This window comes from Herpailurus yagouaroundi, unplaced genomic scaffold (assembly GCF_014898765.1).
Source record: "Herpailurus yagouaroundi ecotype Mexico unplaced genomic scaffold, PumYag 28, whole genome shotgun sequence".
Taxonomy (NCBI): Eukaryota; Metazoa; Chordata; class Mammalia; order Carnivora; family Felidae; genus Herpailurus; species Herpailurus yagouaroundi.
Genome location: NW_024412376.1, coordinates 13,211,662 through 13,235,147, shown reverse-complemented (window position 1 = coordinate 13,235,147; position 23,486 = coordinate 13,211,662). Strand labels below are relative to the sequence as shown.

Below are 23,486 nucleotides of genomic sequence, written 5' to 3'. Positions count from 1 at the left end.
GGCAAACAACAAACCCCGTTTCACTCTTGTTACCACCAACATGCGAGGGCTCCTACTATCCTCCCCCACGGGTAGTTTCTCTGATCTTACCATTCCTAAGGCCATTTTATATAGACTAAACCAGGGCAAGCCTTACAAATCTACCTGCTTGAGTAACAAAGGCTCTTTTGTTGTCTCTAAAATGGATCCTATTCTAGATAAAATACTGTATTTAAAATGTTTCCACTGCCTTCCGCTTATCTGCCACTGAAATTAACCAGTAGAGTGTGAGCATGTGGGTGCACGGAATAAACCTATATATTAGTTGGTAAGATAAGAGGGGATATTAGTGGCAGGCAAACACAAGACACTGCAGGCCTTTTTCCCCTCCCTGCTTGCAGCCAATGGGCAGGAACCTAATCTCGTTCCTGTTATCAGACCACATGTATCAGGGAGGCATAAGGGACAAGGTATAGATCCAGTCTTAATCTGACAGATGAAATGCACCGAATGCGTCGGAGGAAAATGTTGCTGAGAATTATTTTGCACTTGTGCTTAAGTCCCCTGACAAACATTCATTCACAGGGTGGCTGCTTTGTGCAACGTGCCACAGGGAGTGTTGCAAAGGATGCCCCACTTATAATCAAGAGTGAAAAGAAATGTGGAAACGCTTGTAATGGGTAAGATGAAATAAGTGTAGCAGGCAAAGCATGATGTGAACCTGGAGGGAGGCAGGCTCTGAGAAGCGTCCTGGGGTGTGGGGAAACGAGACAGCTTCTTCTGTGATACACACTCAACACATACACCAGATCACAGGATGCCTTAACACCCTAAGAAGTAGTCGCTATTACCCTAACAAGTCAGGAAACCCTAGCTTCGAGAGGTTGGCAGTCAAAGGTCATATCGCAAGCAAGCAGCAGAACCACTGGTGATCCATGTCAACCACCCACCTCCACGGGCTTTTGCTCTGTCGACCAATGAGCAGAAGTGACACCCTGTTGCAAAGAACGCAGCTGTGGATGTAGGCACCATATCCTGGTCTACGCAATGGCGTCCATGAAGTTGTGGACTTCAAACACTCGCCGCTTGTTTCCCAGTACATATTAAAATAAACATGCAACTATTAAAATTGAAGAGGTTCATCTAGATATACCTTAAAGTAATCCTGTATAACACAAGGGATACATATGTCACACTTTGAGAGCCCCTGCATTTTCCCATGCTGGCCTTGAAAGATGAGGAGTGTAACCCGTGGAAAGTTTGAGTTCACTCAACTCTCGTCCTATGTAGGTCACGGTTATTTTGCACATATACCTCCACTGAAATGAAAATGTCTTCTTGGTCCTCACAAGAATGCTTTCTTCTCTCATTATTCTGGCCAGTAAGTGGAATCATAGGGTTCTTGCAGTGCACTTGAATGAAATGCAGAACGTGAATGAAAGACTGATGGCCCAGCAACGCCCAACAGTCAGCATTGCTCCTGGAAGCTGCCACCACAAGCCCAACTCCGCCCTGGGGGCCGCAACTTCCTGCCACTGCAGCAATGGGCCAGAACCACCAGAGGGCAGTAACACAACCAGATTTTTCATTTGGATCCAAATGCGGATGCACACAGTTTAATAATATGTAAAGCCCATTATTACAAGCTTTTCCTCTCCCCACCCCCTATTAATGAACAAATGCCCAGGGGTAATGCAGATATTTCGAAATACAGTGCAAGAAAGGGCAATCTGTACTCATACACAGGGAGTCTAACACACAGTGATAAGTGGAAATGAAAATAATCACCCAGATGCAACTAAACCATTAAGGCTAAAGATTTAGCTGTCTCTATGGCTGCATACATGGAAATATAGATGCCTGCCTCCCAGAAATGGGCATTTTTAAAACATTTATTTCATAAGTTCTTATTAAGAATTCTTAATACCTATAATGATAACTGCAAAGGTACAAGAGGGGTGTAAGAGGAATTTCATCTTTACTGCTGGGCATACAAAGGGGGGTTCTTCTCTTTGACTAAGGTAAGTGAATGAATTATTCAGGGTCTTTCCATGGACATTTAAAACCCATAACTCCACACTTTAAACAACACCACAAATTTAAAAAGAAGAACAACAACTGGCTAATCCCCAAACTATAAAATACCCACTCTATTCAGGGTCCTTTGATGCAGAGGAATGATTTTTGATGTTTTGTAAAAGCAGAATCTTTTAGGGCAGTTACTGGTTTTTTTTTTGTTTGTTTGTTTGTTTTTTAATTTTTTTTCAACGTTTTTATTTATTTTTGGGACAGAGAGAGACAGAGCATGAACGGGGGAGGGGCAGAGAGAGAGGGAGACACAGAATCGGAAACAGGCTCCAGGCTCTGAGCCATCAGCCCAGAGCCCGACGCGGGGCTCGAACTCACGGACCGCGAGATCGTGACCTGGCTGAAGTCGGACGCTTAACCGACTGCGCCACCCAGGCGCCCCATGGCAGTTACTGGTTTTAACATCACAGCATACAGCATACAATAGAACGAGCAGGGATACTCCTAACCATGGATAACCTACTCATTTCTCTATAAACAAAGACACAGAAATAACCTTGACACTTTCTCAATTAGTGACAGAAAGGAAGATTCTCTGATCCAATGTTTTTCACAATGGTTTGGAATTGGGGGGCCTTTGGAAAAGCAGAATGAAGTCAGCCTCATCTCTGGAGTCACCCCATGAAACCCTGATATTCGTAAACTGCTTGACAGATTACCAAATCCCCCCCCCCCCCCCACCCACACACACAAAATTTGAGCAAGGCATTCATAATCAAATGACTCTAACTCTGGGGCACCTGGGTGGCTCAGTTGATTAAACATCTAACTCTTGATTTCGGCTTAGGTCATGATCTCATTGTTCGTGGGTTTGAGCCCTGCGTTGGCTCTGCACTGACAGTGTGGAGCTTGCTTGAGATTCTTTCTCAATCTCTCTCTTTCTGCCCCTCCCCTGCTCACGTCTGTGCTCTTTCTCTCTCAAAATAAATAAGTGAATATTAAAAAATATATAAATAATAAAAGTACTATCTAGGTCACTTTGAAAATGTGAATAAAGCCTTTTGAGCTCCGGTTTCTTCCTAAGGCAGGTAGGAGAACAGATCCTGAACTACCTCCCAGTATAAGGACAAGGGTCACTTGTGTAGTATGACACAAAGCACTGAAAACTCAAGATTTATAAGGAGTTCTGTTCTTATTCTCCTCATTTTATAGACAAGGAACTAGAGCTGTAAAGACCCGTCCAAGGTCACGGTTGGTAAAGGTAGAGCAAGGCTGCCAGGTGTTCTCATCCAAAGCTGTGGTTCTTCCCACCCCTCCAAGGTAACTGTCAGCTTAGGCTGCTGTAACAAAGAACCACAGGCTGGGGCACTTAAACACAACCTTTATTTCTCACAGTTCTAGAGGCTGGGAAGTCTCAGATGGAGGCGCCAGCAGAGGAGATTTCATTGTGAGGACTCTTCTCATGACTTAAAGACAGCCTACCCTCTCATTGTGGGTGCACATGACCTCTTCTTTGTGTGCATGTGGAGAAAGAGAGAGAGAGAGAGCACTCCAATGTCTCTTCTTTTAAGGACACTAATCCCATGGTGGGGTTCCATCCTCATGACCTCATCTAACCCTAATTACTTCCCAAAGCCCCATCTCCAAATTCCATCACACTGGGAGGTTAGTGCTTCAACATATAAAGTCTGAGGAACACAAATATCCAGCCCATAACAAGGGGTAACAATGGGCTTCTTTATCCTGCTCCATATCTTCAATTCAGGACAACAAATATTTGCTACTAGGTGCCAAGCACAGTACCAGGCCTTAGGGGAAACAAGGGTGACTAGGGGCCCCCAAAGAGTTTAGTGTTAGGACAGTTCTACGAAATGTTCTACAAGGGACAGCATTTATGACATAAGGACTTTTGTGACTGTGTATAGCATAGTTTATTATAACCAACTTCATGAGTTCCTTCTTCAGATAGCTATGTTTGAAACAACTGTAATGCAAATATGGCAACTAATCAGTACATAGTTAATATTTGATAAGGTAATTCATGTATTAATTTCCTGAGGAAGATGGGGTCAAACAAGGAAGGAAGGATATTTTCAAATTTTCAGCCTTATAGAAGCTTACAAGGAAACAAAGGATCTGTACCTCCTGGTAGGGAATAATCAGATCCAGTTACAGGATGATGATTATAGCATAACCGGATATTTATTGAATATATTTAACTTCTTCAGTTGAGTTGACATAATTAAAACTGCTTTCTGGGGACGCCTGGGTGGCTCAGTTGGTTAGGCGTCTGACTTCAGCTCAGGTCATATTCTCGTGGTTTGTGATTTCGAGCCCCGTACAGGGCTCTGTGCTAACCGCTCGGAGCCTGGAGCCTGCTTCAGATTCTGTGTCTCCCTCTCTCTCTCTCTGTCCCTCCCCACTTGCACTCTGTCTCTCTCTCTCTCTCAAAAATACATAAAAATTAAAAAAAAAAAACACCTGTTTTCTGGATTGGAAAACTGAAGGGTCTCAGCTTCAATTAATATATATTGGCTGACTACTACATGCTAGCAGTATGTATGTGTGCTAGTATGCATGATGGATGTATTAATTTACTTATATAAATATTCAGTCCATAATAAGGAGTATTTTACATATATATAAAGTCTCATTTAATTCCTACAATAAACCTTTGAGGAAATTTTGTTAGGTAATTTAAAAAGAAGACCAGAGGGGCGCCTGGGTGGCGCAGTCGGTTAAGCGTCCGACTTCAGCCAGGTCACGATCTCGCGGTCCGTGAGTTTGAGCCCCGCGTCGGGCTCTGGGCTGATGGCTAGGAGCCTGGAGCCTGTTTCCGATTCTGTGTCTCCCTCTCTCTCTGCCCCTCCCCCGCTCATGCTCTGTCTCTCTCTGTCCCCAAAATAAATAAACGTTGAAAAAAAATTTTTTTTTTTAAATTAAAAAAAAAAAAAAAAAAATGAAGACCAGAGAAGTCAAGGACTCGTTGATGTTAAGTGACTAAGAGAGTACTAGAACATTCTTGCCAACCATTCAAACATTATTTTGATTACTTACACACACACACACACACACACACACACACACACACACACAACTTTTGTCCCCAAAATCTAGCTCCTAGGATTTTTTTTTTCTGGTGTTATTTTTGGTCTGTTACTTTATTTTGGTAAGTAGTATAGGGGTGAAGTTGGGTCTTTTTTGAAGGTAGATATATTTGAAAGGGGAAAAGCTTATGTGAATGTCTATCTCCCTTCAAAACTAGGCAAGGACCTTAAGAAAGAGATCAAGCCCCATCCTCTCTGGAGAATTGAGTGTATTCTGTGTTTAGCTCCGGGATCCAGAAGAACCCAGATGGGCGCTCACTCAATGAACATGGCTTAACTCTCCTGAGAAGCCCAGAAGAGAAGAGCTCCCTGTTTCAGTCTCCCATTTAAGGCTGGACACGTGACAGTGGTAATCTGGAAACCAAATCTGGAGACTGTGGAAGGCTAAATAATAGCACCTCCGAATGTCGATGTCCTGATCCCTGGAACATGTGAATGTTATTTTATATGGCAAAGACTTCAGAGATGTGATTAAACTAAGGATCTGGAGACAGGGAGATTATCTCGTATTATCAGGTGGGCCCTAAATACAATCATGTCCTTATAAGAAAGAGGCATAGGAAGATCAGACACACAGAATAAGAGGAGGCAATGTGACCATGGAGGCAGAGAATGGAGTGATGTGGCCACATGCCAAGGAATGTCAGCAGTCACTAGAGGAGTAGAGTCAAGAAAGGGATTGTCCATGAGAGCCTCTGGAGGGAACACAGCCCAGATGAAACCTTCATTTTGGTCCAGCAAAACTGATTTCAGACTCCTGGGCTCTGGAACTATGAGAAGATAAATTTCTGTTGTTTTAAGCCACCAAGTTTGTGGTAACTAGCTGCAATGGCCATTTGTAACTAAGACAGAGACAAAAAGCCAGAGATATGGCAAATTAGAGAAAGGAAGACGGTTTTATGTACCAACCACTGACTTAATCTTACCAAATATTGTTTTACGATGTGACATTTAGTAATTTCTTCTGTCAAGAGAGTTTTCAAGATAGGTTTTGGGGTCAAGAACACTATGGTTAACTCAATAATTATTTCCTCCTGGCATATAACACATACTAGACAAAGCAGCAATTCCTCAAACCTCTAAAATTTGGTCTATTTGTGGAAACGGTGACTCTGCATTAAGAACTAACTTTGAAATACAAAGAAACATAAAAACATTTATTATAATGTTCACTGAATAGCCGTAAAATTTTCTATGAGTGACCATGGTTCTCATCCTAAGTCCCCAGAATTCCAGAAGTTCTTGAGCTTTATTAGAAGGTTTGGAGCTCTGAGCAAGAATTGTATGTTAATTCTTAGATATACCATGGTAATTAAGCACTCTGACTAGAAGATGTCTCATGGAAAGATGGCAAAATGATTGTTTGGATTTCATTCTCAATGTAGTAGGGAAGCCAGAGATGAGTTTGACACAGGGCAAGGAAATGACTGGAATTAGATTTAGGAAGTCGCTCTGGCTGCCCTGTGTGGGTGGCTAGTAGTGGAGAGGTACACAGCCCAGTAGTCTAGGAACAGATAACAGTAGCCTGGACTATGACAGTGAATATGAAAATGAGCGAGAAGTAGGCACAGGAGGGACATATCTGAGAAGCAGACTGTAGGTTAATCTGATTAACCAGAGGTGAGGAGTAAGGGAAAGGGTGAATCAGTGAGGACTCATAGAGATCTTGCTTAAGCAAGTTAGAAGATGATGGCTGGGAGGGCAGGCAATGGGTTGGGGGCGGTGTCAGAAAAAAGCTGTGGGGCTTGTTATGGTGTGGGGGGAGGGGTGGGAATCAAGCCTCCCAGTTTAGGAAAGATTATGCTGACAAGTAAGGAGAATTAACAAGTAGGCAGTGGAATATGGGGATCTATAGCCCAGGGAGTAGCTCTGGCCCAGAAATTTTGAGTCAGCAGTATAAAGATGATGGCATTTAAACTATGCTAGAGAAAAGAAGCAAAAATTTAATTGGTAGCACAGGTAGATAGGTTATTTGGAAACGAAATCTGCTCCCTCTCTCTCTCCCTCTCTCTCTCTCTCACATGCACACACACTGAGCAGCCAAACCACAACTTGTCAGGGCTTAACTGGAGAGCATGGGCAGTCACTGACTATCTGGCTATAGCCTAAGTGCTCAGGGAAGAAAACTGAATAATCAGACCTGAACAAAATTCTACTATGATTTCAAAATTTGGGAAAGAAAATTAAATAATCAAAGCTGAAGCAAACCTAAAAAATGCTGGTGTAATCCAATCATTGCATACTGTTTTTAATCTTTCACTTTGAGTACTTTTCTTTAAAATGACACTATATGGAGTATAGATGACAGATGACAGACTGCAGGATAACTGAAATTTAAGATAAAATATGGCAAATACTTGGAGATTATAGCTATGTTGAAGATACAGATGAATGGATAGGTGGGTGGGTGAGTGGATGGATGGATGAACAAACAGAGAGACTGATAGAAACAGATTTTAAAACACTATTTTTATATTTGGCACATGGTTGATAATTTAGCATTCACCCAAAAAGGTTATCCAGAGGAAAGGCTGTTCATGAAGTTTTGAGAGGTTGAGAAAGAGATAGGTCATGTGACCAGGAAAACTATCTTCAGACTTTTTAATTCTCTATCAAATTTCAAGAAACAAAACTTATCAGTGATCAAAAGATTTGATTCCTAAATGAGGAAGAGTTGCATTTTCAGGATATGAGAATTGCATCTGAACACCCACCTCCCCCACAAGAGGCCACATTTCAGTTTGGAATTAGATTTAGGACCATGTCATGACAGGTCCACTTGGGAGATAAGCTGTCTATATTTGATAATCCAAAGGCAATTAGTAATACATTAGATTATCTCCACTTAAGACCATGAGGAAATAATTCCATCACGAAACTCAAGGAAAAAAATATGAAAATGCAGTTAAGAAAAGCTAATGTAGTCTTCACCGCACCCCCCCCCCATATTTTGTGCGAAGTCTACAGCTCATGAAGAACATGAAGCAGCTGTCCTACTCTGTGAACAGAATCCAGCACTTCCAAGGTCAATGAATCCAGTGTGATGTTTGATTTTCACTCAGATCCCCTTCTGTAAGATTTTCCAGACTCCTTTAAGAATGAAAACTCACAAACTTCCTCAGCCATTTTTCCTTTCCTAAGGTTGTTGGTGAGTCTGGTATCTACAACCCAGCCAACTTTGCAGAAAACCACAGTTTAGATGGAAAATCACTTTGGGTTTCTGGCTCATCAGCAGTACTGCACATCTAATTAGCTCAACAATTGGTCCCTGTGATAAAATCAGCTAATTTTATGTTCAAATGGCTGCTCCGTGGTAAGCAATACTGTCACTCTAAACTCCAAGTATAAAGAAGTTGCTGAAGAAGTTGGTTACTAGGGGGTCACTGGGGGCAAACTAGTGAAGACTATTAAATTAGTAACCTAAGTCAATGTTATAGTTAGTGCATAGGGGTCCCACCAGGACTCAAATAAGATGAATTCCCAGAATGTAATGACAGGGCTGGAAATGCCAACTCTTAAAGGGGAAATGAGTGTACATAAAATGCATGGAATGAGTCATGTGCAGAATCTTCCAATCTCAGAAATAAACCTATATTTTTGTGATGAGATTACAAATCCTAGACCTCAGTCTAGTACTGTTAAGAAATGACTCTCCCTAGATTAAACACCTTGTTGTTTCAGGAATTTGTGCAAGGTTACCTTAGGTAGAAAACCCAGGAAAGCCAATTCCAGGTTCCAGGAGTCAACTCTTTAGTTTTCGCCTCTCCTTTACTCACCTGTTAAGGCAACTGGTGATATCTGAGACTCTCTTCCTGCTTTGTGGGATCTATTAGCAACCACATTTACTTTTAAAGGTAAATTCAAAAGCACAGATCAAGTTCTTTATGGTGCAAAAGCTAATTATATCACCTCTCACATGCACTGCAAATTAGTGATTTTTTTTTGGTGTGTATATTATCAATTATACCAATTGAATGGACAGTTAGAAATTTATACAACTTTCAAAACTAGGAACAAGAAACACATGAATATATACAATTCTACATAATGGTACTAAGAGATACATGCATACTTATATCTAAACATATCCATTATATTTATGTATGTATATAGATAAATAGAGTCAGAGATATACAAATGACTTCATTTATATAAAGTGTTCAAAATAGTAATGAACATGGAGTAAGCACTCAGTTTGTTCTGGTGTTGCTGTCTATCAGCAGCAGCAGCATCATCATTATATAGCTACATACATATACGATATGTAAATATATACACTACACATGTAATGGTATAGTATATAACTATCTGCTTGTAACAGGATGTCTGTTGAAAAATAAAAGTCTGTTTCTTTCTCTGCTCTAACAGAGGTGCCAGAAAGCACAAAATCATGGTAGATCATCCTCAAGGCTTTGTAGTCGGTCAGCTGCCTGGCCCAGATGAGGTGGAGTGGCTAAAGGACCCTCTGTAGACGGTCGCATCAGCCACCTCTCATGCACCAGCTCAGATCCTCTCAGCCTCAACTGTCTCTCCTCCAGTTCCCACTGCAGTGCTCAGCTCTGGATGGACTCTGATTAGTTTTATGCAGGTGAGCCCTCCAGCGATTTGTCTCACACTCATGCCATGTGCCTCCTGCCTCCTGCTGCAGGGACATAGTCTCCTAAGTCCACCCACGTGCGACCCAGAAGCACAGAGTGAACCCGTGGGGAATGGCATCCAACAGACATATGCTTCCCTTCTTCTCCCAGAAGGACTGGTCATTTCACAGGGACCAAACAACCCATCACTGATAGTACAGACCGAGTTATATTGGTTCTCCCTCTTTTTCTTTTCCAGGCCCCCCGCCCCTTACTCCTCCTCCACGGCACCACACTCCCAAGTAAGTCCTCACACACAAGCCTTTGCCACAGGCTCTGTTTTCCATGGGATCTGGACTAAGATAAAAATTATAGTGGTCACCGAGTGCGGGTATATGCAATTAGCCCTACTGTTCACCAAGGAAGGTGACACAATGAGGGCCTTCATTCTTGGTTCCCAAAATGGAAAATGACTTGACCCCTCATGGTATAGATCTGAAAAGGGGGAAAGGAGACAGTAGTTCCTGGTGCTCAAGGTGGGACAGAAGGATAAATCCTGACCCAGGACTCCTGGGCAAGGACTGTATCAAGAATGGAAAGACACCTCTGCACTTGACTGAGCTCAGCCAAGGTCCCCAGGGTTGTGGCTTTCAGTATTCAGCTCTTTCTTGTGGTGACTGAAAGGAAAATTACCTGACCCTCATGCTGTGTATCTCCAAAAAGAAAGGGAGGGAGCAGTTCCTGGTGCAGCATCTCTGATGGCCATGAGGACTGTGCTCCATGGCAGTCCGATGCTCTTGCAATAAGCCAACACAACAGCAGAAGGCTTGGAATATTGAGTCTTCAGCCAGGGAGCCAGACTGGCATGCCCCATGCTCCCTTCAACATAGATACACACACCCCTCATAGACTGCTATGCTGTCTAATCAGGTAGCCACTAGCCACATGTGGCTATTTAAATATACAATTAAATTAATTAAATTAAAATAAAACAAAACAAAACACTCAGCTCTCAGTCGCATTAACCACACTTCAATGTTCAATAGCCACATGTGGCCAGTGGCTATTGTACTGGAGAGTACAGAAGAGACCACTGGCCATCATGGCAGAAAGTTGTACTGGAGGTGCTGGTCTAGAGTCAAGACTCTCTGGGTTTTAGCCAGTTAGCCAGGAGACAAGTACTGGACTTGCCACTCATCTATCGGGGGGATGCAGGACCGCTTTTATTTATGTGGTAAAATAAAAGAAACATGAGAGTATTTGTTCTCTGAGTTGATAATAAAGCAATTATATGTGGTTACATTAACAGCAATGGATATTTGGATACTGGGAGGACAGAAGACCCCAATCTTTATAAAAAAAAAAAAAGACCCTACTTTTAAAAACCAAGCAAAAATGTGTATATGTATGTGTATCCCATATGCTTAGGTACAAAACACCCAAAAAGCATGTGGTTAGAAAAACTATCTAGAATATAACATTAATATTCCCCAAATCTACAAAAATAATGGAGAAGTGATTAAAAGTTTATTAATATTTAATATCTAAATTTTAGTTCCTATGTGTATCAGTTATCTAAATCAACATGGGCTCCACTCACAGCTAAGGGTAAGAAACTATGTTGGGGCAGAAACCAAAAAATCATGTTAACTTCTTCATCATCACCTGGAAGGCATTGACCTTTGGAACTTAAAATCCTCACTGTGAACACCAGAATATCATGTCATTTGCCTGCCATAGGCATTTCCCTACCCAACCTCTCAAATGTTGGTATTCCACCAGTCCTGAGCCTTCTCCTCTCATCTCTTATCACTTCCCCGAAGTGACTGTACCAGCAACTAGGGCTTCACTAACCAAGTTGATAACTCCCAATAATAATAAGGGCTACCATTTGTTGAGCACTTATTATGTGTGAAGCCATGTGCCATATAAGCATTAACCCAGTTAACAGTCACAACAACCCTCCCTGCAAGGAAGGAACAGCCCACGTCTTCTCCTAAAAACCACCTGGATGCCCAGATCACAGGTACCTTAAACTCCACATGTTCAGACTTAACTTACCTTCACAACAAATCCACCTCTGCACCTCTATACCTTCATATACAATATCACAAGCCAGAAACCTATAAATTACCCTGGACTCCTCCCACTCACTTTTTCTCCACTTCTAATCAAGTTCCAAGATCTATTATTTTACTTCCTAAATATCCCTTATTCCACTCTGACTGGCAGCACCCTAGAGAAGGCTCCTATTGTTTCTGTCCTAGAGCCCTGCATCAGCTGTCCGACTCATCTCCCTGCATTTGGTTTGTTTTTCTGTAATTCTAGTTACTCTACTGACTTAACATTATGACTCTGGGCATCTGAAATATGAGGATAATAATGAGGTCTCTCATCCTTATAGGTTTGTTTGAGTTAAGTAAGATATACAGTTTTCTAAGTGACTTGATAAAAAGCTCCACAGCTGACATATGAATTGAGACTATTTGGTGCTAGAGGCTACATGCTTAACCACTACCACATATGCCCAGGTAAGCCCACGATTATCAGAAAAGTCATGATGAAAAGAGACATAAGAAAGGATAATTTGCGGTGAAAAGCTTTTGAGAATGGCAATATAAGTGTACATGAATTATTCCAAAACTTAGCAACTTAAAACAACAAAAGCTTATTATCTTGTGGTTTCTGTAGCACTGCTTAGCTAGGTGCCTCTGGCTTAAGACCTTTCATGAGGTTGCAGTCCAACTGTCAACTGGAGATGCCATCCCACCAGTAAGCTTGACTGGGGCTGAGGAGCTTCTAAGCTTACTCATGTCGTTCTTGGAAGCCTTTGCCCCTTGCCACAGGGACCTTTACACAGGGCTGCCTCACAACATGGCAGCTGATTTCCCTTAGGGCAAGTGATCCAAGAGACAATGAGAGAGGGCCTCCAAGATGGAAGCCCGGATCTTTTAATAAACTCATCTCAGAAGTAACATCACACCACTTCTGTCATTCATTGGGAGTGAGTCATTAAATTTAGCCCACACTCAAGGAGAGGGGTTTACACAAGGGCAGAGACCACTGAGAGCCATCCCAGAGGCTGCTGACTATTATCCCCAAGCAGACATCATAGCCCTGGAGGGAGGAGGTGTGCTGAAAATAAATAAGGCCTTATCAGCATCTCCCTTAGCCTTCTCTGCTTTCCAGAGTTGAACTGACCATGAACTTCATGTCCTGCTACTTTTTATCAGTAGATACACTCTTGTCTCTCTCTCCTCCTCACTGCCACCTTGCCATCATGGGGGTTAGATGGAGATCCCACAGATTGCTGGGAACTGTTACATATCAGACTTTTCATATTAATACTAAAATAGACCAGCATTACAGTAGCTAATGGCCTCATTGTTAAGCATAAATCTAAATCAGAAAATATAACAATAATTAAAATGTAAACAATATCACAAAGTTCTAAGAATTAAAGCAACTCAAGTTACTTTTAAAAGAAACCAAAGCTCTACTGGATTTTTTTAAGTATTATATAATAGTAAAAATAATTATTTCATGATGTAGTATCTATATTTCTGAGAAGTGTTTTTATTATAATTTAATCTACTGTTACTAGCAAGAAAGAATGAGTATTCTGGGTTTAACCATGTTCCCCAAAAAAGATAAGTTGAAATTCCACCCCCCCACCCAGTATCTCAGAATGTAAGCTTATTTGGAGATACTGTCTTTACAGAGGTAATCAAGTTAAAATGTGGGCATTAGGTTGGACTATAATTCACTATGGCTGGAATTATCAAAACAAGGGGAAATTTGGACACAGAAACAGATATGATAGAGGAAAGACAATGTAAAAAAGACACAGGGAGAAGACAGCCATCTATAAGCCAAGGAAAGGGGCCTGGGGCAGAGCCCTCTGTGGCAAGCCTCAGCAGGAACTGACTCAGCAGAGCCAGCACCTTGATTTTGGACTTCCAGCCTCCAGAACCATGAGACAATGCATTTCTGTTGCTTAAGACACCTAGTCTGTGGTAGTCTGTGGTACTTTGTTACAGCATCCTGAACAAATAATTATAGACAGAAGAAAGAAAAAATGAGATCCAGCAAGAGATAGAGGCAGAGAGAGACAGAGAGAAAAGAAGATACATGTTCATCTGGATGAGTTGATTTTATGAGAAATGAACAAGGGCCTACTCCTAAAATATGATGTAGCATATTTATAGAGCAGAAGATGACAGACATTTCCAAAAACTATGTAAATAGAACAGTGCCAGGTGAAAACAACCAGACTCTCCCTCTACAGGTGGGGTCTGACTTGGTGGGGGCCAACAGTGGGCATCTGGGAGCAAGAGGAGACCCTACCTTCTGGTAGTCTTCTTTAGATCTCAGGGCCACCTCCAGGTGCTTGGTAGAGGTTGGATATATGGCTGAGCGGTATTGAGAACCATGGTCATTGCCTTGGCGCATGCCTGGGAAGGTGGAGATCAGAAAGGATTACTGGAGTAGACTGAGCAACAAGGCCAGTGTCACAAGTTTTCTATGATTCATGTACTAAGTGCTTGTTTTTTTTTTTTTAATGAAGTATGGTTGACACACAATGTTATATTAGTTTCATGTATAGAACTTAGTGATTTGACAAAGTCTTAACCTTATGCTACACTCACCACAAGTATACCTACCATCTGTCATCATACAACACTATTACAACACCTTTGACTATATTCCCTATGCTGTACCTTTCATGCCCTTGACTTATCCATTCCATAACTGGCAGCTTGCACCTCTTCACCACTTTTCACCCATCTCCAACAACACCTCCCCTCTGGGAACCATCAGTTTGTTCTCTGTATTTACGGATCTGTTTCTGCGTTTTGTTTGTTCCTTTGTTTTGGTTTTTAGACTCCACAAATATGTGAATCATATGGTTTTTGTCCTTCTCTGTTTTACTTATTTCACTTAGCATAATACCCTCTAGGCCCAATCCTGTTGTCACAGATAGCAAGATCTCATTCTTTTAGATGGCTGAGTAATATTCCATTTTATATATATATATATATATATATATACATATATATATATATAACATTTATCCATTTATCCATCAATTAACACTTAACATTGCTTCCATATCTTGGTTATTATAAATAACACTGCAATAACACAGGGGTGCATATATTACTAAGTGCTTGTTTTAATTTCCTCTTGACACTACTCTCCTTAAACAAGCATGAAATATATCTGTTTTGCTTTGCTTATTTTAATTACAACAAATATATTTGAACTTAGGTAAGTTTATTGTAGGTCTTAGATCATAGTAAATGCTCTACAAATATGTATTTTTCTATGCAGATATTTAAATCATAACCGATTCCATTCATCACTTGCAAAGCATTGTGCCACACATTATTTCTTTGGATCCTACTGAGACACCTGTGTGGCAGGTACCATGGTCCCTCACTTGGCAAATAAGGAGATGCCTATAAATGATGAAATAACTGAGGCTCAGTGAGTTTGAAGAGTTCGCCTAAGGTCATCCATCCAATCAAAGGAAAACGTGAGCCTTTTCCTTAAAGGAAAAGAGGTGAGCCTAGCCCATTTTCCACCCCTTCGCAGCAGCTAAAGTGTAGATAGTGATCAATTTCTAACTGAAAAATTTAGTCCCCAAAGTTAAACAGCCACAGGCTTACTATAGATCTCCTATAAATTTCCATGCTGTTGTCAAAATGAACTTTACACATGTTTACTGCATTATTCAATTATCAGTTTCAGTTTTAAAAGTGCCCCAAACTCCTCTGACAGAAGATTCAATCTTCCAAAAAGAATGGCTTTGGCTTTGTACTTAAAGATGTTAACGTATATGTGAATTACCTGGGGATACTGTTAACATGCAGATTCTGGTCTGGTAGGTCTATGGTGAGCCTGAGTGAGATTCTGTATTTCCAATCTGCTCATGGGTGGTGCTGACCACCAGACGGCATTTTGAGTAGCAAGAGTTTAGAGTTTGCTCAGATATTTTCAAGGTTTTGTGTAACACATCAGCAACATTTTTAATTCAAATGTGTTGAGGAAAACCTGACTCTGCCGTTTCTGAGGTTTGTAGTGTACAATGCTTCCTCCACCTGCCCCCAATTCTCCCGGGATGCACACACTTTTACACTGAACTCCTATCCAACCTTCAAGACTTAGTTGAAGCATCCTCACTCGACAGAAGTTTCCCTGAGTGTTCCTTACAGCTGTGCCAATCACTGACTCCTTTGGGCAGGTCTCTCTCTTAGAGGTTTTATCATGCTACATTGTTATTATGTGGTTGTCCCTCTTCCTCGTCTGTGAGCCTTTCAGAGGGCAGAGCCTTACAGACATAGTACCTGGTATAGCATCAGACTGATGGATACACTTCCATCAATATTTGTTGCATGAAGAATGTATGAGTTTATATCTTGTGACCCAAGGCCCTGTAATCAATACTGTAGTCCAAATCAATTAGTCAAAGTGCTTTTTCCTTTGTAAATAAAATTTTAATTCAAACGTAAATAAAATCATGTTTCTTAAGAACTCTAGGAAAAGCTGCCAATGAGCTAATACGTTTGACTAGTAGAGGGAAGGGCAGTCGCTGAAGACACCAAAGGTTCACTATGGCGGTAAATGAATTGACAAGCTAGAATTCATGATCAAAACTACAAGCTAAAAATAGAGGTCTAAATAATAACAAACTAGCAGGATTTAGGGTCAAGCCTATGGCTATCTATGGTGTGTAACGTGTGTACTTGTGCATGGGGTGGAAGGTATTTCTGGCACCTATTTGTTCACACGCCAGCTTGGCTGACTTCCTAGAAATTCCATTCTCCCACCCTCAGAGTCCCATCCTCACCTTGATACACAAAGGCCACGTGGGGACCAGGAACTAATTAGTGGCTTAAAGAGCCAATACCAATGACACCAAAATATTAATTTAATAATATGTAATAAGCCAGCCCATGCCTCCAATAAGCACTGTGTAATACCACATTAGAATACCTATTTCTGTATAAGTTATATATTCACATAAGTATCATGGTATGGTTATTATACTATATAACATATAAGTGTTATTACAGTGTAAATATTTTTATAGGATATGCTATATAAATACTGTTACAGTATTATTTATTAAGCACCTAATATGTGCCAAGTACTTTTCCAGATGCTGAGGATACAGCAATGAATAAAAGCAAACCCCAGGGTTCCACATTCTAGTATAATTTAAGACACTGGATAAATATACATTCCAGAATGGCACAGTGGCAATATTTTTTTCTTTGTCTTCTTCAATGTTCCCTCCTTCACTTATAAGTAAGGCTTTTCTTGCATGACTACTTCACATCCTTTTGTGCACAATGCCGTGATGGAGCATTATTGTCCCCTCTGAAATATTCTCCATGAAGAAAAAGATTGCTGGATGGCTGATTTTTAGTAAAATCTGACCCATCTCCAGTCAGCACAAGATGCACAACAGTAGGGTCTTCATGTGGAGTTGGTTAAATCGATTCAAGTTTCCTTTCTTTTGGAAGATAAACTAGTATGTGAGTAAAAGAGAACACGCAGGTGTGATTTATGTATATTTTTCAACAAATTTTTCTAAGATTCCATATGCCTTGTACATTGAAGACAACAAATATCTCTGCATTTGGATGAAGATCCTTGAATTATCCTAGGATTATGAGGAATTGTTGCTTATGAATAAAAACTGGCTTTTTAGCAAACAAGATGGGAATAGTTAAGAATTATTCCAAGGAAACTGTATAACAGCAGTCTCTTCCACTGATCATATTTTCACAGGTAGTCTGATAGAAGAGTGCACAATGAAACATTTAGATTTACATCCACATTTAGAGCTTCTCTTGTAGTGACATGACAATCTACGGGGTAGAGACATCTGGAAGATTCCATAAAATTGTGTGGTTGAGCAGAAAAGATGCACATGACTGTCATTTCTAGGCAAGTATGTAAGGCAATGCATTTTTGTAAAAAACAATCCATGCATTCTTTATGTAATTATGGGTTATACTACTACTACAATCCAGGATAGGGGTTTATAAGTCCTTCCCTGAAGCCACGATCCCTTGAATTAAATTCTAAGTTGATCACCTGCTAATTACCAATAGGGCTCCTGTCAGTGTTGTCCTTGTTTTCTTTGTGCAGATTTGGGCTGTCCCCAACTCACCCCAGACAGCTATAAAGAGGAGTAACATAGTGAGTATTATCCACAGCTCTGCTCCAGACTCCTCACACCTTTCCCCTTTGCACTAACACAAACTGACTATTCATCCATTGGAAAGATGGGAATTATTCACACTGTTACAGCTGCCATCTTCAAGTCTTAACGATTGAATTTACAGCCCTGACCTTCTGATCCCCACTCTTCTTGGATGTTCTAACAAAACTGACAGCTCCCCACATCAGAACCAATGCATGCTCTCCTCCCAGTCACTCTGGCTAAACCCCTGCCTGGCCAGGAAGGAAGACAAGAAAGTGCTAAAGTGATACAGTAGGGGATAGAGAGAAAATATCAAAGCTTTTATGCAGACACTCTTGAATTTTGAGTGATACTGGATAAGGCATTAATGCTCTGGTATACTCATGAACAACAGTGTTAATTTGACTGAAATGTTTTTCCATCAAAATTCATCCTGAGGAGATATTAATATCTTAAAACCATGCATACATATCGACATCCTTGTGTGTGTGTTTGGCTAAATCCAATGCATGTACCTTTCAGTTCACTGATGAAGAGGCTTATTAGAAGGATAGGAGCTTAAAATTTGGAAACAGATAGCTCACTGGGAAATATGATTTGATGCTCAACAACTAGAAAAACCTGTAGAACTATGGATTTTCTGTTCTCGTTATTTTTAATACATTGCATTTACAGATGTTTAGCATCATTAAATTTTTCATCATTTCTTTCAACCTCCATTGGTTTATGTTAGGAACACAAAACAGTAATTCACATGTGAGAAAAACCTGTTCACTAAATCTCTCATAAGAAGCCTAGGACTCAGAGCAACAAGACCTTGTTTTTTAAGTCTGACTCTGCCACTGACATGCTTTATGTAAATTACCTAATCTTTCTGAGCTCCAAACCTCATGTGTAAAATAAGGATTATAAGGACCTGAACTATAGGTTTGTTGTGAGGAGTAAATGAGATGAAACCTGTAAAACACTTTGTTGAGTATAAAAAAATATGTAGGTGATAAGCACTTTCATTTTCACAAATTTTAAGAATCTTGGAATGTTTCAGAATTACTAGTTTGAAATAAAAATAATAAATGATGTCACACAAGATACTCTAGGAGCAACCCTTTTCATCCCCTGAAAAGCATTAAATAATACTCTTCCCTCAGATACCCATGCAGTAAAAGTCACACAGAAAAACCCAAAGAGAATCAAAATCCATTTTTATGTGGGGAGAAATGTGCTAGCTTTTAACTCTTTATTACATTTTTTAGCAGAAGTATCTTCCTAATGAAAATTTTAACTCTGCTAATTTCAGTGGAAAACAAACCCAAGAAAGGGAAAAACTCTTTGAGTGAATTCTCCTATACCTGCCCCTACCCATGAAGAGCTTTCCAAAGCAATGTCTCACTCTTGAGTTCTGAACTTAAGTTTGGAAAAATCAGGCTTTCAGCATTATCTTGTATCTCCTGAGCTCACGGCCACTGGGGTACTGCAAAAGGGAAAAGATCTGCAGAGTGTTTGAAAGAAATAGTTAAAATCACTGGAAAAATAGTTAAAAGGCCCTTCTAATTGTGTGCTTTCCTGCCTTCCACCCATCCATCCATTTTGTCCTGTCTCAGGCAAGGTACTAGGTACTGAGATTCAGAAATAAGACACATTCTTTTTTTTAAATATTTTTTTAATGTCTATTTATTTTTGAGAGAGAGAGAGAGAGACAGAGAGAGAGAAAGAGAGCAAGTGGAGGAGGGGCAGAGAGAAGGGGAAACAGAGAATCCAAAGCAGGCTCCAGGCTCCAAGCTGTCAGCACAGAGCCCAATGCAGGGCTTGAACTCACGGACCATGAGATCGTGACCTGAGCTGAAGTCAGACACTTAACTGATTGAGACACCCAGGTACCCCAAGGCTTATTTTTCAAGTAGGTCATACTCCCAGGACAGTAAGGGGAACCACATGGAAACCAGTAAGCACAATCAAGTATACAGGTGTGTCTTAATTCAGGCTGCTAAAACACAATATCACACACTGGGTGGCTTAGCAACAACAAAACATTATTTATTACAGTTTGGGAGGCTGGAAGTCCTAGATCAAGGTACTGGCTGATTCAGTGCCTGGGGACAGCCTTCTTTCTGATTGCAGACAGCTGTCTTCTTGCATTATCTTTGCATGGTAAAGAGAAAGAGAGAGAGAGAGAGAGAGAGAGAGAGAGAGAGAGAACCAGTTCTCTAGCCTCTTCTTAAAAGGACACTATTGTTGAGACAAATTATGGAAAGAGCCTAAATGTCCATCAACTGATGAATGGATAAAGAAATTGTGGTTTATATACACTATGGAATACTACGTGGCAATGAGAAAAAAATGAAATATGGCCTTTTGTAGCAACGTGGATGGAACTGGAGAGTGTGATGCTAAGTGAAATAAGCCATACAGAGAAAGACAGATACCATATGGTTTCACTCTTATGTGGATCCTGAGAAACTTAACAGGAACCCATGGGGGAGGGGAAGGAAAAAAAAAAAAGAGGTTAGAGTGGGAGAGAGCCAAAGCATAAGAGACTGTTGAGAACTGAGAGCAAACTGAGGGTTGATGGGGGGTGGGAGGGAGGAGAGGGTGGGTGATGGGTATTGAGGAGGGCACCTTTTGGGATGAGCACTGGGTGTTGTATGGAAACCAATTTGACAATAAATTTCATATATAAATTTTAAAAAAAAGTAAAAAAAAAAAAAAAAAAGGACACTAATCCCATACATGAGGGCTCTACCCTCACATTGGAGATTACATTGGGGATTAGGTTTCAACATATGGATTTGGGGGTAACAAAAATATTCAGTCCATAACAAGGTGCTATGGGAAAAAATCTATGTAAGTTAGAAAAATACAGGGATTCAGAGAAGGGAGAGGCTAAGTTCACCTGATCAATATGGGAAAGGCCTAAGTCCTGAAAGGCTGTATAGAGAAAGTGACTTTGTCTTGAAAGAGCAGTAGATGGGCACAAGGGGTGAAAGCATTCTCCAGAAAGTGGAAGGACAAAAGTAAGGATTATGGAACAGCATGGTGCCTTCAAAGACTTGGAAGGAACCAATACAATTTGCAAAAGCATCAGCGGCATGGTAAGCATTTTTATCAGAGTCCTAGGGCACATCTTCTCAAGAAGGATGAACACCTTACCATCGAGCTTGAAGCCCACATGAGAAAACCAGCAGTTAGGAGCTACTGGAAAGCAGTGGTCCAACTCAGTGAATCACAAAATTTGACTGTTACAACCTGATCTAAACAGCCTTTATAATGCTGTTATCAAGAGGGCAAAAGTAACCTAAACTGCATTGTGAGAAAGGACAGAAAAATGTCACTGAGAAACAGAGAATCCCTACTTGCCTTTCCTTCTTCTGCAAACAAATACATTCTCTCCAGTATCAAGTATTCACATAGTACCAACTGTGTGCTCAGCACTATCAAGGTCACAGAAGAATTAAATTATGAGTCCTGATCCCAAGAAATAGCCTGGAAAAGGGAGAGAGGGAAAGCATGAAAGGAACGGTTATAAGCTTGACCCTACACTTCACCAAACTGAGTTTTTGCCAACATTCCTCCTCATACTGCAGACAGCTGTCCTTAATCTTCACATTAGCCCTGTTTAGTTGGTATTCTTAACTTTCTGTGACACAAAGGAAGCTATGAATCAGAGACATTTAGTGACCTGCCTGATGTCACAGAGCTGGTAAATGGCTGTCCTAGGATTTAAAGCTAGATCGAACGAATGCCAAAATTGCTGTACAAGAAGTTACAGCAAAACAATTAAAGACAATGGAACAAAGTGCCCTGTCAGTGGTGCATCAGGGGAGGAGCATCACCACTTAAGGTCCAGAAGTAAGAACAAGCATGGTATGTGATGAGGACAGCGAAGAGACAGGGCTGGGTTCTGACAAGGGGGTTGGAAGGAAAGGAAGCTGGTTGGTTGAGCATGAGGCCGCATAGATATCTTGACAGGACACATCAGGGACCAGATATGTATGGAAAGATCAGTCTCAGGAAAGATCAGTCTCAGGGAAGATCAACCCAGGGAAGTCTCAGGGTTCTGTAGAACCCTGGGTAAGCATAATCTTCCAAAATCCAAAACTCTCATACAGATTCACTAAGTGCTGCAAAGTTCATTGTGCTGGCTTTGGAAAAACTAAGAAGATTAATTACTGACACTATTTGGCTGTTTTCATGTCCCAGGAAAGCAAGCAATGGTCTTGCTGCAGTGGGTGAAATGAAAATAGTTGGCTGAGAAACATCTTGTGCTGAACATTCTCCCATAACGCTCTCTAAACTAAGTAATGAGAAGTGGGCTTTGGGGCATTCTTGAAGGGACTGACCTCCTGGCAGCTACCAACTATTTGAGATTTCTCCAACCACCTTCTTCCAATAAGATTTGAAAGGGACAAACCATCCTGATATGTGCTAAGATTTCTCTCAGCAGAGCCACAGAAAGCACTAGAAAACAGAGAAATAATCTATAGTGAGGCAAAAAAAGATGGAAGTTCTCATATGCTCAGTGGGCCTTCTAAACTTTAGTTAACTTTTGGGTACAAGGCCTGTTTTAAATTTTTTTTGTCAACGTTTATTTATTTTTGGGACAGAGAGAGACAGAGCATGAACGGGGGAGGGGCAGAGAGAGAGGGAGACACAGAATTGGAAGCAGGCTCCAGGCTCTGAGCCATCAGCCCAGAGCCTGACGCGGGGCTCGAACTCACGGACCGCGAGATCGTGACCTGGCTGAAGTCGGACGCTTAACCAACTGCGCCACCCAGGCACCCCACAAGGCCTGTTTTATGCCTACCTTTTAGCTGGAGAGAGGAGAAATATGCTTGAACATGAGAATTTTAAAGGGAAGTTCACACTATGACTTATTGCAAGGTGATTACTTCAAGAAATTCCAGGACTCACCAGCTGATAGTGAAAATCAGGGTGGAGAAGGACATATTTATAAGGGCCTACAATTACTAACCATGGTAGGAACCTTCAAAGGAGCAATCTCATTAGAGGACTGTCATTGGTTGCATAGATAGGGTGACTTCCATTAGGATGAATCCATATTCTAGGATATGAATCCATATTCTGTTGCTAAGAAAAAAAAATGGATCCTGACCTATAGTCTGCTTCATAAAGCCTGGAAATCAGGTTTTGTCATGTGACAGTTCTGAATTCTAATCCCAGCTCTGTGGTTTACTAATGGTGTAATGTCAGCCAAGTCATTAAACCCATCCACTCTTCAGCTTCCTCATTTGGGAAAATGAGGATGATGATACATACCTCACAGGGTTGTTAGGTATCTTATATAGGAGCTTAGTAAACATAACCCCTCCATCCCCTCAAGACTTCTAATGCAGAAATTCAAGGAGGAGATATTTTCAACATACTACTTAAAAATTAAATTCCTAAGTCAGTGAAGAGTTGTTAAGAATCTACCTCAATCCAGGAATCTTGCTAGGACTAACGTACAGACCAATGAACCTGATCTCAGTTCTCAGAAAATTTCTTGAATGTATCATCAAACAAATAAGCATGAAGAGAAGCAAGATGTACTCATTAAGAATGAACAGAGATCTGTTTAGA

At 40.8% G+C, this 23,486-nt stretch overlaps 1 protein-coding gene across 5 annotated transcripts in view; it reads right to left on the bottom strand.

The window, feature by feature from the left end:
* Positions 1-23,486, bottom strand: part of MSRA (methionine sulfoxide reductase A) — a 462,819-nt gene that overhangs the window by 94,131 nt on the left and 345,202 nt on the right. For all 5 annotated transcript variants that reach the window (XM_040469218.1, XM_040469276.1, XM_040469424.1 and 2 more), the window contains one exon: positions 14,039-14,145. In XM_040469218.1, the coding sequence (XP_040325152.1) occupies positions 14,039-14,145 (107 nt within the window). The remainder of the gene's footprint in view (positions 1-14,038; positions 14,146-23,486) is intronic.